This window comes from Hoplias malabaricus, chromosome 10, assembly GCF_029633855.1.
Source record: "Hoplias malabaricus isolate fHopMal1 chromosome 10, fHopMal1.hap1, whole genome shotgun sequence".
Taxonomy (NCBI): domain Eukaryota; kingdom Metazoa; phylum Chordata; class Actinopteri; order Characiformes; family Erythrinidae; genus Hoplias; species Hoplias malabaricus.
The window spans coordinates 7,700,956-7,720,187 of NC_089809.1; the positions used below are offsets into that span (position 1 = coordinate 7,700,956).

Genomic DNA, 19,232 nt, shown 5'->3' on the forward strand with positions numbered 1-19,232 from the left:
CCAATCATAGAGCAGGGGGGCGGGGCCTGCCGCAAAATGAGTGGAAAGAAAAAAATAACGTGAACGATCCCCCTATCTACCTGTCTTCCCCGTGAGTCTCTCTCCGTCTCTCTCTCGCTCTCTCTCTCTAACCTCTCTCTCTCTCTCTCTCCCCACCTCCACTCATCCTCCCTCAGCCATCAAACGGAATCCAATGTGAAGACGTCACGCAACGAATAGCGACGAGAAAAGGACGAAGGAGAAAGAAAACACCGCGGGTGTCCACAAGCTCCGTGTCCGACCTCTGTCCCTCTCCCTCCGGCTGATGTGCTCCGAAACGCGCGGCTATGGCTCCGTGGACGCTGCCGTTCCTCCTCCTCCTCTTGCTCGCCATTGTGCAAAGTAAGTTGCCTTTTTGGAGGCTGTCTAAATTTAGAATGACTGAAAAACACCGTTCCCACTGTTCTTCAAAGATTCTGTGGTAAATATAGTGTTTTTATACAGAACCAGACACGTTCAGATCTTGTGCCCTAATGGGTAACCTGTCTGTAGTAGCGGCCAATGTGACGATATTGTATCGCGATATTTTAACGCGTATCGTGAGCCATTTTGTTATTCCGATAAACGTAACTGTTGAAATAGGACACAAATAGTTGTGATTTTGTTTTAAATTAAGCACATTAGATGTTAAACTATTATAGCATTGTTGCGTTTTGTGGTTACATTTTGGCCTTATCGCATTAGTATATTTTTAAACTGGTTCTTCATGTACCATTTTAAAGATGCTTCTCTCGTACTCTATATAAAACAGCAGAGAACACCATGGTTTTTCAAGGGCTCTTCGGTGGTAAATGTTTCATACAGAAACAGTACCTTTCAGGTACTTTCTGACTGTTGAAAATGTTTTTCCATGATGGTAAACCTGTACCCTAAAAGCGTGGATAAAGCGTGGATAAATAATCATATCGTAGCTAGGGGTGTAGCCCAAAATAAAATGTGAGACATCAGTGCATTTTTTCACATACATTCTCAGTCTTGAGTTTGTTTTCTAATGAATAATTTATTTTTATTTGGAGAATTATCACTATATCATTTCTCACTAATTGCATTCTCAAAAACACTTACTGTCCCCCCATACTTTCTCTTTTTACTCACCCTATCACTCTCTGTCTCATTTTTCTGATTATTTCTCTCTCATTTGATGGAAATACAAAAAAGATGGTGATTTTCTGTACTTCAAACGAACACAGCAAGAGTGTGTGAAATGGAGACATAGTGATGCTTGCAGTGTGTGAGGAAGCTTGTGGGTAGGGAAGGGTAAGGTGTGTGTGTGTGTGTGTGTGTGTATGTGTGGTGCAGTCCAGTCACGCCTGGATGATAATGCAGGATTATCATAGGGCTGAGCTGTATACTATGTTTTATGTCATTGTGCTGAATAGGACTGAATACTTAGGGACTTATTTACCTCTCTATAACCTCTGAGTAATCATCTCTCAGTAGTTGTCTTATTGTGTAGGTGTATGTGTGTGTGTGTGTGTGTGGTATTGGTGGAGTTGGAGGGGCATTTTGATATGTGCTGGCTGTCAGCGTGTATTAATCAGGACTGTTAACAGAAAGTTATTGACAGTATTGGACTGCAAAGGTGGTGATCAACTGCACGCAGTCTCCATAGTAAAGAACTGACCAATAAAACAGGCCTAAAGTCATCAATGAGGGAATAAAGCACCCCCAGCAGTGGAAATACATTCTCTGAGTGATGAAGCACCATCCAGCACTAGTGGGATGAGGTGACATGATCCAGAACTAATTGTCCAACATCACTACCTGACATTTGCAAAGCATTTGTGGCTGACTGCTATCAAAACCCCTCAGCAATGTTCCAGCATCTTGTCTAAATGCTTTCTTCAGGTTAATACCTTCAAGGGTATTAATAGGGAGCTGGTCTGCCTTTTACTGTAGCTTTGACCTTTTTAGAAAGGCCTTGCGTTAGATGTTGGGACATGGCTTTGAGGGTGTCAGATGATTCTGATGTCAGATGATTAGTTCTGGACCAGAACCCCGACTCCGACTCATCAAAGGTCCAGAGAATGCAAGCTGTGATCATTCAGATTATTCAAGCTTTGCGTGGACAGCTGAACACTGGCATCAGCAGCACTTGCACATTAAAGTAGCTAACGCTAGCTTTTGGAAAGCCTTTGTAAATACATTGTGTTTCACGTTTTTGAAGAGAAAATACTTAATGCAAAACATGAAAAACCTCTTAAACCTGCTACTTTGAGAAGACATTAAAATACTGTGTCAATGAGAGTATCAGGTGATAGTACGCTTTTAGTATTGTATCGCTATTGGAAAAGGGAAAAGTGCTATCGTCCTACCTTTAATCAGTTTGGTTACTGATATTATAATGATTTGCATACCATCCTATCCCAGCACACACGCTCTCTCAGTCGCACATACACACACCCACACACACACATCATGGAGCTGAGGAAATCGGCTTAGCTTCCTTCTTTGTGTGCCGGAGCCCAGAAGGCTAATTCAGCTAATTAAACACTGACTAGGAGTGAAAGAGCAAGTGAATAACGGAGGTGTGAAGAGGGGAGGGGTGAGGTCAGGAAGGAAGGAAGAGGGGTCCAGGGACCTGCAGCCCACATCCATCATGCCTGCTCTCGTTCTCTTCTTCATACGATTAATTAAAGGGCAAATAAGGATCCAGGCACAGGCACCAACCTATGACGCTCATTAACTTGCATGTTTAGCGTAGCTGTGAGCTAATTACGTGGCATCAAGTCAGCAGCACTGATCTGATGCTGTCACATAGGCTCATACATACTGCCAGTAACAGGCAGTTGGTTGGGCTCATTCTTGCATGAACAGAATACAGAGTTCCACCACTTAGTGGCTAATGATATTGTGCTGTAGGGCGATTTCAGTTGGAAAAAATACCAGTCTGAATCTGTCAGAAAAAAAGTATATATTACACTTATAGCAGCTGAATCAGAAAGGGAATGTATTGTGGCTGTATCTCGAATTGGGATAAACATAAAACATGGCTGTAAGGGTCTTTGGGGCTATGGTCTTTGAGTAATTCAGGTCACAGGGAAACAGTACCAAGAAATCTCACAATTCAGGTTCTTTTTTTTTTCACAAATTAGGCACGTGCAAATGTCCCACCCACGGACTGGGTTTCCAAAGCTTCTTTTCGTATTTCACACTGCTAACAACATCTTTGGAACTCAGCATGCTTGGAGGAGAACACTAACAGCTTCTTCTCTTCAGATGTGGGATCATTTTCAATAATGAGGATTTGGGTACATTCAGCCCATCCATGGAGCATTAATAAAGTCAGGCACTGCTGTTTGGTGAGTAGTTTTGGCAGCTTGGAGACTCATCGCTAATGCACTGGATGGAACCCAAAGCCCAAACCCGAGGAGGCCCTTTGACACTTGCCATTGATGGTGGTAGACGAATGCTTGTGTGTGGCTACACTTGAGTATCCCGTATCATACAATACATCGCACCTTAAATTGAGTAGATCTATACATTTCTGGACATGTAAAATATGTTATATTTCTGCTGCCAGAACTAAATCACTTCACGTGTTTTGAAGAATGCTAGTGAGTAGTACATAGTGTTTTAAAGAAATAATAATATAACATTTTCTATGTGAAAACAATGCACCACAGTACTGTAACCATTCCGTTGTCCATTTATAAGAACAGGCTTGTGGTAGGCTTTTTCTGGGCCTTTGAGAAGTGTTTTAAAATGGAGCGTGCTGAGGTGTAATCAGGTTTACAGTGCATTATCCTAATATCAGCATCTCCGTTTGTTCATGTACAAGTCCAAGGATGACTCTCAGCCAAACACACTGAAGTGAATATGTTTTCAAAGAGTCAACATCTACATGTTCATCAAATCATCCTGATATCAATACTGCGGAGATACTGTATCTAGGCACACTGTGTTTATGCAAGAACGACTAATGCATTTGCTGTATTTACACAGGTGTGTGTTATTAACCCTGAGTTTATGTACATAGTTGATTGCATCTGCCCTTCAGAGATGCAAGCGTATAATCGCAGCTACAGCAGGTCTGAATTAGTGCTGTAAAATGCATCAGAAAACATCATAAATGGGCATAAATATTACATAATAATATTCAAATTATGTGCTCATTTTATGGCCAAAACTAAATTTTGTTTTGCAGTGTATTTAGTGTAGAACAGTGTAATTCTGAACCAAATGTGTCCACAAGTGAATACAGTTCTGGGGTCTTAGGGGGAAAAAAGTGACTTGCTTCAATCAAAATATCACAAGGATAAAAAAACACAGCACCATTTTCCCCTCTCTGCCTAAACACAGCCATGTTCAGAATGACAGGCTCCTTTAAATGGGAATGAGCCACAACTCAGTTCAGCATTAGAGCCCAGGAGTGAGGAGCAGAATCAATTAATTTTAATTAATTTTATTTTAATGTAAGCGCTTATTCAGTTCAGGGATCGCCAATCCACCTACCAATGTGTGTTTTTGGACTGTGGGAGGAAACTGGAGCACCCGGAGGAAACCCACACAGACACAGAGAGAACACACCAACTCCTCACAGACAGTACCCGGAGGAAACCCACGCAGGCACAGGGAGAACACACCACACTCCTCACAGACAGTCACCCGGAGCGGGAATCGAACCCACAACCTCCAGGCCCCTGGAGCTGTGTGACTGCAACAATTTAATCAATTTAATTGAACCTTGGTGTCCAACACAAATAAGACAATGTCGAGAGCTTTCACAACAAAGTGTTGTCTCCCTTATAGTTTGGAGATCATGAATTTTATCTTTAGTGGTGCCTTGATCCGTAATTAGGGGTCCAAGAGAGCACTATGGGCCTTGCCTTGTCTCTGGGTTTCTATGATGACCTTCTGTCTCCCATCAGTCATAGCTAAAGCTCCCAACTGTTGGCTGTTGTTACAGAATTGTCAGTTAGTGTTCTCTAAGTGTGTTCAGCTGTACACAACAGTAAGAGTAGGTTGAAAAGATGTGACAGTACTTCACATGTTATGGAGGAAGCCTGTGCTATAGCTTGAGAGACCTAATAAAAGAGACCAGAAGACTGAGACTGAGAATCCTGCAAGCGAACATTTAATGGGCAAAGGAACCTTCACAGCCAAAATGGAGATCAATATGAGATCAATAGTTTTAGTCACTTCCTCATTTAGCTAGTTCTGACCTCTAGTGAGGAGTAATTATTGTTAACATCCCTTTTCAGTTCATTCCTCTCTTCTCTAAAGAGGCGCTGATGGATTCGGTGACAATTTTGGCTGGATTCAGCCTGGGCCTTGAGGGAGTACTAAAACCTCACTAGGCCTGTTACGGAATGACTTATGACATCCACTAGGTCCCGATCGATGACTAGCAAACAGTTTCGAGGTCCCATCTTAGTATTAGTACTCTGTCACACGATGCTACATCATCCTGTCCGAATCTGTTTTCTTTATATAGTGCTTCTTACAGCCAGCATTAGTGCTATTCAGTTGGGAAATGGTTTCCGGACCTGCAATATGCTCATAAAGTGATGTTACAGAAGGATATCTGTTTATGTTTATGATCAGTTCGCATAGGATTAAAAAATACAGCAAGGGGACCATGATTTATGTAATAAATAGAGAATTTAAAGACTATCATCAAAATGGCCACATAAACCCAAGCTTAATGGAGCATACAACTTAGACAAATACATATCTCCATGCACAAAACACAGGTTCTTCATTGTGTGCCTTCACCTCAAAACCTCTTCACCCACTGGACATTGATCAACAAGTAAATTGCTTGATATAGATATGCCCTGTTTTGTTTTACTGTAGGTGGAAGCTGCCATCATTTTTACACTGGAACATACTATAAATTCTAACACAAAAAACATCAACATGGCATATTTGGACTAAAATCACTGTTAAACTGGGAACAAATACGTTATCTCTGCTTCCAGTGTTTAACTAATCCTGTCCAAGTAGTGCTCTGTTCCAAAGCAGCTTTCCAGAAATGAGAGTCCAGTTCCCTAATGAGTAGGAAGATCTCGCCGTGGCAGAAATGTGTTGAAAATGTGTCTCCTGAGATAAAGACCTCAGTAATATAACATCTTCATTAGAGTTTTAGTGGAAATCTCAGTAAAGACACTAAAAAATGTTTCTCTGGGTAACAGCAATGACATCCCTCAGCAGGCAGTTAGCTTGTCAACAGTTGCATGGCAAAAGTTCTTAGCCAATCGACAGAGGTAGGCTAATATCATGTTCAAAAATTCAAAACTGTAAAATGTCTTCAAAATTGATCTGTACAAAAAAAAAGAAGGAAATTTGACAGAGAAAAACACTTGTTTAAAGATGAATGGACTAAAAAATTTGTGTCTATTTGTCTTGTTCATTTGACCTCTCTGGACTTTCAGCTTTGTGGAAATTTGGTTAGTGGACCTCTAAGAATCATATTTAAGTAGCTGTGGTATAAAGAGCATGGAACTACTAAGAACACAAGACTCAAAAAGGAACCTCAAAGCTATAATGGATTGTGAGGAAAAATCTGGGACATAAATTAACAAGTAGCAATGCTAAATTAAGGCTAATATCTGTAAAACATGTGGAGGACCTACTGATTGTTTGAGCCCTATAGGCGATGGGCCATATCTGATCTTGTAAAAGCTGGGGATATTTGGGGACAATCATTAGAACCTTTGGCTAAATGAGCATATGAAGGAGCTTATGATATTTCTTGCATGGGGCAAAAGAAGGGGCGATAGTGCGCTTGTCAGAATTGTCTGACAATAGGCCTGTTGTTAGCCCAAGTATATAACTGAAGCTAGAATGGCCAAAAAACTCCAGCCAAGTGTGTTATGTGTGTTCAAAAGAGACATTTCATGTGGTAAAAACAAGGATATGCACTTGAGAAACGGTGACTTCCAACTAGTGATTGAGAATGAAGCAGCTACTGTTAGCATAGCTACGCATGCCTCAGTGTGCATGTGATGAATTGTGGTGCATAATGCTGCTAACCTTGTTTAACTACATGTAGAAAACTAATTAAAAGAGGGATATGTTCAGGTGCAGTGGATGGATGCCCAGAGATTTTAATATGTTTCATTTAAACATTAGTTAATGCAACCACAAACACTAGCTTAGCCCCCAGGACATAGAAATGAAGAATGTACACATACGTCAACCTACACATATATGCATTTAACCTCAACATTTATAAACATATATCCTCTCTTTTCTCTGAGGTCAGCGAAAAGCTGGGAGCTACCGAAGGTGTGGGTGGATAGGTCACCTTCTGTTCTATATTTGGCATCTATTATACACACCTCAGTGCACGCATACACACACACACACAAACTTGTCTCACCCACAGTCTTCCTCAATCCCTCCCTCTCCCTCCCTCTTTCTATCTTGAACACATACCGACTCTGCAGGGACTTTCAAGGACATTTCAACACCTATCTTTACTGCAGGTTTGTTGTTGTAGCAGTTCTTTGCTGGAAATTCTACACGAGATTAGCAACAAAAATGCTTCAATCTTCTTAAAAATAACTGTTAAACTGATAATGTAATCACAATTTTCTCTTATCCAAAGTGTAGTAGATCATTGAAGACATATTTGGTGCATAATGTTTGCTTTGTTAGCCCTGGAGCTAGCTAACAGTGAATTAAGGTAATAACAACCAGCTTAGCATCATCCAAACAAGATGGCTAAATACCTGAATACCTGCCCAGATTTAAAGTCAGAAACACTTGTTTATTTGGCTTCTGTTACTATGTGATGTACTTTTATGTATTAAAAAATATATAGAATTAGCATGTAACAAAGCTAAAAACAGTATTATCATCCATTTTGAAGTCTGAGAGTGTCAAAACCTCACATAAGCACACCTGATATATACATAAACAACTAATGGATGCTTATAGCTAGTGAAAAGATTCATATCCTGCAATTAGAAAATACTTTAAACCATGACTGTGGGTTTAAGGGACTTTCACAATCCAAAAGGTCATTCAGCACTTTCACTTATCAGGAGTTAACATTATTTATGCTCCTGTGGCTGCCATCAAATCTTCACAGCACCTGGTATAAGAGTCGAAATAGTAGCCAAATAGTAGACAAAGTTCCTGTAAATACCATACATTTAAAAAGAAAATGTTAAAGAGAATTTGCTCATATATATTTATGTGTACGCTCATCAGCCATTGTATTAAAATGTCCTCTTTGTAGCTTATAACTTGTATCTCCATAGTTACAGACTGTAGTCCATTTGTAGCTCCGAATGCTTTGTTAGCCACCTTTCACCTTGTTCTTCTATGGTCAGTACACCCACAGGACCATAATTTGTGTGCTGGAACATTGCGCACACACTGAAGTGACACTGACATGGGGGTGCTATGTTAGTGTGTGTTGTGCTGGTGCGAGTGGATCAGACACGGCAGTGCTGCTCTAGTTTTAAAGCACTCAGTGTAACTGCTGGATTGAGAACAGTTCACCAACCAAAAACATCCAGCCGACAGAGTCCTGTGTCACTAATGAAAGACTAGAGGACGACCGACACACACTGTTGAGCTACCGTCTCTGACTTTACATCTACAAGGTGGACCAATGAGGTGGGTGTGTCTAATAGAGTGGACAGTTAGGGGTGTTTAAAAACTCCAGCAGCACTGCTGTGTCTGATCCACTCGTACCAGCACAACACACTAACACACCACCACTGCATTTTCAGTGCAGTGCCATCATACCTGCTCTGTGGTGTTCTTGTGGGGGCCCTGACAATTGAAGAATAGTGTGAAATGGAGGTATACTTGCAACTTTATGGTAAGTGAAGGTGATTAAATGAACAACGAGTGTCGTGAAAAACATCATTTTTAATGTTATAACTGCTCAGTGTGTAGTGTTTTAGATTTACAGCTGTTGTTGTGTGTTACCCTGTGAAGCTGTTGACATTAGAGATATGGGCAGCGTACCTGATCTCTGTCTGAAGGGACTTGGTCACTGCATTCAATAACGGAAGAGCAGATAACACTCAGATTAGCATCTGTTCACAGCAAGCTGCTGATGTGCAGAAATGAGATAGCAAGAGAAGGCTGGGATAAATCAGAAAACACATGAAAAATGAGCAGGGAAGCACCATGTGTTTGACCTTAACTGTTCAGAGGTCAGTGCGCTTCAAATTGAGATTTTATAAAACTAAGATGATGGGATATACTCAGAGAAATAAAGAAGAAATGATCATTTGCTTGGCCGTGCCCTTACCCTTTAGAATGTTCAAGGTTTAGACTTAGTGATAGATGTGGCTTGTGGATAATACTTTGTTCACTGTCTCAACCTTGACGCTGCAGTGGATATTCTTCAGTAAGCTAGGTTTCCGGATGTTTGTGCATGTCTATAGCCACCTGTTCCAATTATTGATTTCAGCTACTTAAAGTAAAGGCAGCTTTACTGTGGACACATATGTTCATTGGTGTGCAATGGTAATAGAAAAGGTATTCATGAAGCCCAAGGAGACTAAGCCTAATGCCAAGTGTTGGCTAGAGTGGCGTAAATCATCAGGAAGGGTCTTGAGGCTGAATGCAGTCAAATTCAAGGTTGTATATTTACTTTAAGATTACAGTTTCATTATCATTGTGATATTTCACTGATCTCTAATAGTGAGAACAATAATAGTGAGAAACTGCACAGTGGTACCCTTTGAAGGCGGGTAGGAAACCAACCCGCCCCCCCCCCCCCCCCTACTCCAGTAGCTCTGCTGCGTCTGATCCACACCGTGTGAATCGAGTAGCCACTCCCATCTCTGTTATTTCCACCAAGATTCCTTACTCAGTGCAAATCCATCATTAATATTACTGACGTTGTGTGGTAAATTGACATTACCCCAGCTCCCCATGTAAAGCTAATCCCATCCGAATAGGGCCTAATACTGCTTAGAGGAGTACAAACCAGTGATGTTCCTTCCCATCAGCTTGTGTATTAATTATTGTTTCTGTACTGATTGACTGCGAGGACTCACTCTTTCCAGAAAGCGAGTCATGGACGGTACTAACACAAGCCCTGACTGATAGTGATAAAGAGGGAATGCATTAAATGTTGTGGTCGGCAGTTAACCCACAACAAAGATGTCAGGGAAGGATTGACGGCAGAGAGAGAGAGAGGGAGAGAGAGAGAGAGAGAGAGAGAGATGACGGGGAGAACAGCTTGTGTCCTTATTTAGCCCTCTTTATGCATGCTTGTTCCCATCCCGAATCAGCTGCTATAATGCAAGTTTATTAACCATTTTACAGCCCCTACACACACACACAACGGCTCCTCATACTGTGAGAGCAAGCGAAAATATTTCATCTAAAAATACAAGGCTATTAATATGTCTTCTCTTAGCTGCAGTAATAGCTTCTACTCTTTTGGGAAACACTAGAGAACATTGCAGTGAGGATTGAATGGCAGCATTAGAGTGCATTAGTAAGGTTAGGTATTGGATGATTAGTCCTGGATCACAAACACCAACGAACAGTCAAAGGGTTTGGAAGAGTCAGTGCCTCTAGCTGACACTTAGCATTTGGCCTGGTAAACTGGACCTCATGTGAAGCCACTTCAAATCATCCAGTTTTTTGGGGGGTAATGTTCTAAGGATTGAAGTCTACAGTGGCTGCAAAAACATGGATTCAGACAGCCATGGTTCCTGGCATCATAGACCAGTATTTTCAGCTTGTGAGATGGAGATGTGAGCAGCAAGTGAGTGGTGGATGGCAGAGGTAAAGCACATTCATAGTTGTGCACATACGGAATGAAGGGTTTATCTGAGGACTGGACTGTATTTTAAGAATAAGCAAATTGCTTATTCTTTTTTTTTTTGTGATGCCTTACTAACCTGTAATATGGAGAATAGAGTCTCTGTTGTTGCTAATCTGGGCTTAGCTCTGCAGAAACTGCACTGTGTAACCTTTGGAGGAAGGTTGATTTCAGTACAGTGCTGTAAAAAGCAGCAGCAGGTAGTGTCACAGTCACACAGCTCCAGGGGCCTGGAGGTTGTGGGTTCACTTCCCGCACCGGGTGACTGTCTGTGTGGTGTGTTCTCCCTGTGTCTGCGTGGGTTTCCTCCAGGTGCTCTGGTTTCCTCCCACAGTCCAAAAACACAAGTTGGTAGGTGGATTGGCGACTCAAAAGTGTCCGTAGGTGTAAGTGTGTGAGTGAATGTGTGTGTGTGTCTGTGTTGCCCTGTGAAGGCCTGGCGCCCCCTCCAGGGTGTATTCCTGCCTTGCGCCCAATGATTCCATGTAGGCTCTGGACCCACCGCGACCCTGAATTGGATAAGGGTTAAAGATAATGAATGAATGAATAGTGGGGATCTTATTTAGTGTTTCTTTAAATGATCTGAACCCAGCAGCTGCTCTACATATTGATGAAGAAGGCACCAATTGCCAACTGCCTAATTATTAATCATAAAATATGTTTACTTACATTAACTTACATTTAAAATCAGGAATGCTTTTGCCTTCTACAGTCAAGCTCCTCCTTTGGAGATACATGCCATAAACCCTTCAGACATTCGCTTCCTGTAAACACCACGGTGAACAACTAAACCCTACAGCACATCAAAGCGCTCTGAATGATATTACAGGCTTGAAATTTGAACATTTGATGGACTGTCCCCTCAACCCAAGCTCTCGTGAAGCCGATCAGCCTTTTCAGTGTCTTCTTCCTCCCGTCTCTTTCTTGCTGCATTGCAGAATAACAGACCTGCCAGAGCCAAGCTGCGCCAGTGTTCTTTTCATACAGGTCCAAACGAGTCCAGACAAGTTCCAACAAACGATCCCACACTTCCCTGCCAGTTCCAGCAAGGAAAGGAGGACGCTTCTTTCATTGGTCCATAGTGGCCGTGTCCAGACAGAAGCAGATGCAGGAGACAGTGAATGAGCAGCTGGTGAAAATAAAGCAGGTCCAAAGTGCTATCGATCCCAAACCTTTTATAACGCATTTACGCAGGAGAAATCATTATATAGAGGAAAGGAAGCATGCAGGTGTTTGAAGTATCTCCACGACCGTAACCTTTCAATACAGCAGTGCATGAGCCTGTGTGTGTGTGTGTGTGTGTGTGAATTCACACTCAACACCCTTCTAGTGCCAGCCTTAATGGAATTCTGTTAATCACTGTAGGCATAAGCCAATGGCCATTATTTAGCGCTAATGCTGAGGTGCTTCAAGGAGTACGTCTCACAGAAACACAACTAATCAGAAACGAAAGCTATCAGGGCTTTGCTAACTGTTTCTCATTAGTTCTCACCTGCCGGACATTAGCGATAATTAATTAATGACTACAGTGATTAACTGAAATGTTAAGACTTATTAAGACACTTGTCAAATGAAAAATACTCTGATTATCTCGTAATAATGGCACATGTCAAGCTTTTACACAGGAATGTCAAACATGAATTCAGAATCTGTGTTGGAGAGTTGGATACATACCCCTCGGCTCAGCTGCGTATGAGGCAGGTGATGTTAATTGTTTTAGTTCATAGGTATATAAAGTCAGATCTTAGAAACTAGATTATAGGACACGCTAAATATCCCTGGGTCATTTCCATAAGAACTGAACTGAGTCAAACCAAACTGACTCATGTTGTAATTGAAGATCTGACTCTTGCTGTCACGATACTAAAATTCTGACTTTTGGTACAATACCTGCCCAAATATCTCGATACTGATAGTGATACTGATACCATTTGCAAAAACCTAAAGCGTCAGAAAAATTAACGTACTTTCTCTACAACAGAGGTATTCAAACTTTTTGCTACCGAGCCCCGCTTGGCACTTTTTTTGAGAAACGAAAACGTGTGTGTCATATGCAGACTACTACATTGTACAGGGAACAAAGAAGCCACAGACGGTCAGTCCCAGTGTTCTAACGAGTCGTGCTACCGTAAGTTTGTACAGAAAGTCACTGGTGCTAGTTGGGTTTTTGTTTTTTATATAAATCGCAAGAAAGTCTGAAAAGTCGGTAAAAATAGCGGCAAAATCTTTAAGGGAGAGAGAGGAGGCAAAGGGCTATGACGCATTCTGGCCCCCTGTGGCACTCATTGGATATACCGCTCTTATCCTATTCATTATATGGTGTATTGTACCGTTTATAATGACAACAACGTATTGAAATACTTTTCTAGTATCGGTATACCGTGCAGCACTACTCAGGATCAACGGAATCATTTCCAGGGACCTGGAGGTTGTGGGTTCAAATCCTGCTCCTAGTGAGTGTCTGTGAGGAGTGTGGTGTGTTATCTCTGTGTCTGCGTGGGTTTCCTCCAGGTGACTGTCTGAGAGGAGTGTGCTGTGTTCTCCCTGTGTCTGCGTGGGTTTCCTCCAGGTGACTGTCTGAGAGGAGTGTGGTGTGTTCTCCCTGTGTCTGCGTGGATTTCCTCCGGGTGACTGTCTGTGAGGAGTGTGGTGTGTTCTCCCTGTGTCTGCGTGGGTTTCCTCCAGGTGACTGTCTGTGAGGAGTGTGGTGTGTTCTCCCTGTGTCTGCGTGGGTTTCCTACGGGTGACTGTCTGTGAGGAGTGTGGTGTGTTGTCCCTGTGTCTGCGTGGGTTTCCTCTGGGTGACTGTCTGTGAGGAGCGTGGTGTGTTCTCCCTGTGTCTGCGTGGGTTTCCTCTGGGTCCAAAAACACACGTTGGTAGGTGGATTGGCAACTCAAAAGTGTCCGTAGGTGTGAGTGTGAGTTGCCCTGCGAAGGAAAAAATAATGAAGACCCCAGCACTACTCAGAACAAAGTTCCAGTAAGTGGCTCACGGCAGTAAATAAGTCATAATAAATAAGCTTAGATGATATCACTGAAGAGTGTGCTCACATTTTCATTTGGAAAAAAATATCTCACATTTTGAATAGTTTGTTCCGTGCCGCTCAGTGGCACATTAAGCAGGGAGTCTTAATTGTTTTGTTCAGAGATATATAAAACATACCAAATTATGTGTTTTTTCTGATTCAACAACCTTCAGTACATCAACAAGGAATCTGAATCAAGAAATCAACTATTGTTGTCAACTCTTACAAGTTCTGGATTGTTGGAGCGTATTCATCTCTAAAAAACATTTCATGATTTTTAAACATCTTTGTGCTCACTGGCAAATGTACTGTTAAATATATTATTATTTTCATTGTTGCTATTATTATTATTATAAGTCATCTCAGTGCTGTGCTCTCTGATTTAATATATCTCAGTATTTAATGTTCTATAGTGAGTCACTGTCTCCTCCTCTGCCTCCATCTCGCTCTTTCTCAGCTGCTTCCACTGTGTGTGTGTGTGTGTGTGTGTGTGTGTGTGTGTGTGTTTCTGTTCCCTTTAAACCTTAATACGCACAAACAGACACGCACACACCCACACACACCCCCCATATGCATGGGCCCTCTCTCTCTCTTTCTCTTGCCCTCTATATTTGTCTCTGTCTCTGTGTATCTTTTTCTCTCTCTCTCTGTTTCTCTCTCTCTCTCTCTGTGTGTTTGTGTGTTTGTGTGTGTGTATAAGAGAGAGAGAGAAAGAGAGAGAGAGAGAGAGAGAGAGAGAGAGAACAGCAAGTGTAAATATAGCTGTAAAACACGCAGCATCCAGAATAGGACAGACTTGGTTTTCTCTATGAGCCTGGACTAGACTCAGCTGCATTTGTTGTTGTTTTATATGTGTTTACTCCACAGTTATGCAGCCAGTATTATTATGATTGATCGAATGTAGCATTGATCTGAAGCTGGTGAATCAGCCGAATCTATTTTTTTTGTATTATTAATTAAAATCATTTTCAGTAAAATATGTGGTTATTTGATGTGAAAAATCTAATTCTCAGATTAATTTTAACAAAATAAATCCAAACAAAATCCAAGTGTCATTTTATTTTCTATATACCACTGCACTGTATCAACTTCTTAGGGTTACTTTAGGTATCAGTGCATTATCAGTAACGATTTGATTTTGTTTATTCATAGTGCACTGATTCATAGAAGTAATTATTAGTAAATTAACCGAACAGTGTATTGGAATGGGGCTGAATCAAATCAAATCTTAGGAAAACCGTACATTAGAAGACACACTAAATCATTTGCGAAATAATCAAATCCAGTTTTGGTGAAATTGGAGTTCATGATACAGGGAATAATTTTCGTAAGAACAGAATTGAATCAAATCAAAACTGAACCATGTTATGGTTCAATATTTGTGGACACACTGAATCATTTCATAAAGAACTGACTCAAACTCTGGTGAAAGTATTGAATTGAATCAAACCAACCCAAATACTGATGTAATTGGCAATTAAAGGAGGAACAAAACCATTTCCTATGAATTTGATCAGATTTTTGTTCATTCATTCATTATCTGTAACCCTTATCCAGTTCAGGGTCGCGGTGGGTCCAGAGCCTACCTGGAATCATTGGGCGCAAGGCGGGAATACACCCTGGAGGGGGCGCCAGTCCTTCACAGGGCAACACACACACACATTCACTCACACACTCACACCTATGGACACTTTTGAGTCGCCAGTCCACCTACCAACGTGAGTTTTTGGAGTGTGGGAGGAAACCGGAGCACCCGGAGGAAACCCACACAGACACAGGGAGAACACACCACACTCCTCACAGACAGTCACCTGGAGGAAACCCACACAGACACAGGGAGAACACACCACACTCCTCACAGACAGTCACCCAGAGGAAACCCACGCAGACACAGGGAGAACACACCACACTCCTCACAGACAGTCACCCAGAGGAAACCCACGCAGACACAGGGAGAACACACCACACTCCTCACAGACAGTCACCTGGAGGAAACCCACACAGACACAGGGAGAACACACCACACTCCTCACAGACAGTCACCCAGAGGAAACCCACGCAGACACAGGGAGAACACACCACACTCCTCACAGACAGTCACCCAGAGGAAACCCACGCAGACACAGGGAGAACACACCACACTCCTCACAGACAGTCACCTGGAGGAAACCCACTCAGACACAGAGAGAACACACCACACTCCTCACAGACAGTCACCCGGAGGAAACCCACACAGACACAGGGAGAACACACCACACTCCTCACAGACAGTCACCCAGAGGAAACCCACGCAGACACAGGGAGAACACACCACACTCCTCACAGACAGTCACCTGGAGGAAACCCACGCAGACACAGGGAGAACACACCACACTCCTCACAGACAGTCACCCGGAGGAAACCCACGCAGACACAGGGAGAACACCTACGGCACCTACCTGCTGCACCACTGTGCCGTCCAATTTTTGTTCAGTGAGAGTCAAATCATTTTCATTAGAACTGAACTGAATCAACCAATCTGAATCATGGTTTTATTTCAGATTTTAAGACACACTGAATCCAACCAAATGACAGAACAGTGAATCATTTTCACACAGTATGTTTTGAGCTCTTATTCCCAGCAGTACATCAGAGTGCAGGTTGGAATGGACTGATATGTTGATGTATGTGAGCATTGCATGTTTGTGCATCTTCTAATGAGGCTGTTAGCAAAAAGGGGCGGGGGGTGGGGTGGGCTTGGGGGGATGCGGGTGGGTGGTACAGTACTGAAATATTCATCGGGTCACATTAAGTTTACAATATGCGCTGAAAAGAAACAGCCCATAGCTGGGCAGAGGCACAAGGAAAATTTTCAGGCACTTAGCAGGGATATGCCCAGCTTTATTTAGCCCAGCCATGGGAAACATGTTGATTTATTAAAATGCTTCCTTTTCTCAATACAATCCTGCTCTGAAGGACAACACAACACACACTTCTAGAGGAACGATAAAAGAGAAAGAGCAGGAAGAGATAAAAAAGCAGAGAGAGAGGATCAAAAGAGGAATGTGTTACTGCACAAACCCACAGATATACTGTACACTAATCAGCCGTCCACATTTTCAGCTCTGCTGATGCGTTATGCGTTGTTCGCCCCATTTCACCCTGTATATCAATGCTCACTACCCCTAGCGTACCACCAAAAAGCAGGTATGACTTGGATGTGCTACAGTGACACTGAAGTGTTGGTGGTGGTGTGTTTGTGTGTGTTGCACTGGTATTGAGTGGATCAGACACTCAAATCACCCTTCCACTGTGAGACGACAGGACGACACTTTGTCTCTGAAAGATGTAAATGAGAAGACTAATCACCCCAGGGTCTAGAACCCGTCTTCACTGACTACAGTCATGATTTTTTGGACTGTGAGAAGCAGAAAATGCAACCAACCTCCAAGTTGAACTTGGAAAAAATATCCCTGCAGTTTCTTTCCTTCTCCTCGACTCTCTTTGGCCCTTTTTACCCATCGGTGCACCTTGGCCTGGCTTCCTCTCTGAGAGCTTGCCAATACGTCCAGGCCGAAGAGATCAAGGAGAGTAATGGGGCCGCAGCCTCGCCCACCTACTGAGTCAAAGCTCTGGCACCTTCCCCATGAAATGTCCTAATGAACCAGGACAATGGCCATTGGCAAGGCTTTAGCAAGGCTTTAGCTGTCCGGCCTCCGGGGGCTTGAGCAATGCGTGTACACACAAATAGGTAATGCATTCAAACAATATCTTCCTCTATTTGTAAGGGGTGAAAAGGCACATAATAATCATGGGTATAGAATTAGGGTTGTGCCAGTAATATTGTGGAATATGTGACAGGATGTGTTGATGGGGTAGAGAGAGAGAGAGAGAGAGAGAGAGAGAGAGAGATGCAGCCGATGACAACGGAAAAGTGGCTGATAGGATTTATGGTGCACAGTTTGTGTCTTCATTGATCTGCTCTGTAAAGCCATCATTCCAACCCACTACAAACATGGTCTGAGAGAGGGATAGAGAGTGGTGGGTAGAGAAAGAGAGATAGACTGATGCTGAGCAAGGAGAGAAAAAGAGGGGCAGGATATATGTGCCTTATACATTTATCGATTAGGGCCCTATCTATATGTAGTTTTTTTTTTTCTTATTGAAAGGAGCTGCCATTTCTGAAGGTCAGTACAATTTGTCGAGAGGTTGAACCATCATCATGTTCCCACCCACATGCTTCACTGGAGGTGCGGTGTTTTGGAGATCACATTGTTTTATGATTGTGAGCATTGTTTTGATTACATCTTCCATGTATTTTGTTATTTTGAAGCATTTATGTGGTTGCCCGGTCCAGGGATGATTTGGTTATTTGATTATGAACCGTCCTTCACTAACCAGCACGCACTATTTGCTAGGGTTAGTGTTAGGCAGCGGCGATTGCTCTAAGACTGCAAGGGAAGCTCAGCTTCCCCTAAAATGTCAAAAAATAAGTGATCAAATATATACAGTTGTGTGTACATGTCATTGAATAAAAATGCACTACAACGCTTTCCTCTCAGTCATTCCCGCAGCTTCACAGTGCTTTAAACAGTGTGGACGCTGAGCCGATGAGTTTTTGGACATTAAACTGGGTAAAATATGTAAATAATAATAATACATTGCATACTATGTGAAATAATACCAAACCTACCGTTCTTGTCACTTTCAAAACAGCAGGACGAGTGTAGACGGGCGCAGACGCTCAGATGTTTGCTGTCTTCTCATGAAAGAGTTTTTTCATTTTGGAAAAGGAGAAGGAAAGTGAGACCTGGGAAAAAACAACAAAATATACAACGAGATGGAAGAGAAGCGCTGACTTTTTGTGCATTAATATTTTGCCTTTCTTCTCGCCTGGGAGCTTCTATTCATCAACAAACGGAAGAAAGGTTCAGACTCTCGGGACGAGCGGTGGCAGCATCAAAAAGAAGCTGTCTCCAAAAATATAAGGGCTTCATATTAAATATAGCATGTGGGGGTTCAGATTAAGTGTAGATATTGTCATGAACAGTTATTGTCATAAGTTTGGTCTCATTTGGAGAATGGGTCACTGCTTTAAAGGGTCCTTTTCATGGAACTCTTGATTTTTTCTTTTTTCTTTGTTTTTCTGAAAGAGCTTAGTGTTTGCTCAGAATTGTAAACATATTATTTACTCTTAGTTTTATATAAATCAATCAGTCATAACATTTTGACCACCTCCTTGTTTTTCACTTTGTTGTTCTACAATTACAGACTAGAGTCCACCTGTTACTCTGCATACTTTATTAGTCCCCTTCCACCCTGCTCTTCCCTCCTGACTTTACATCTATAAAGTGGACCAACGAGAGTGGACAGTGAGTGAACACAGTGTTTAAAACCTCCAGCAGCGCTACTGCTGTGTCTGATCCATTCGAGCGCAA

General features: G+C 42.2%; 1 protein-coding gene across 1 annotated transcript in view; it reads left to right on the top strand.

Annotated features, from left to right (window-relative positions):
* The first annotated feature begins 201 nt into the window (after window positions 1–201).
* chrnb2 (cholinergic receptor, nicotinic, beta 2) overlaps window positions 202–19,232 on the top strand; it is a 34,859-nt gene continuing 15,828 nt past the window's right edge. Inside the window, exon 1 of the mRNA XM_066683136.1 lies at window positions 202–381. Within this exon, the coding sequence (XP_066539233.1) occupies window positions 327–381 (55 nt within the window). The 5' untranslated portion in view covers window positions 202–326. The remainder of the gene's footprint in view (window positions 382–19,232) is intronic.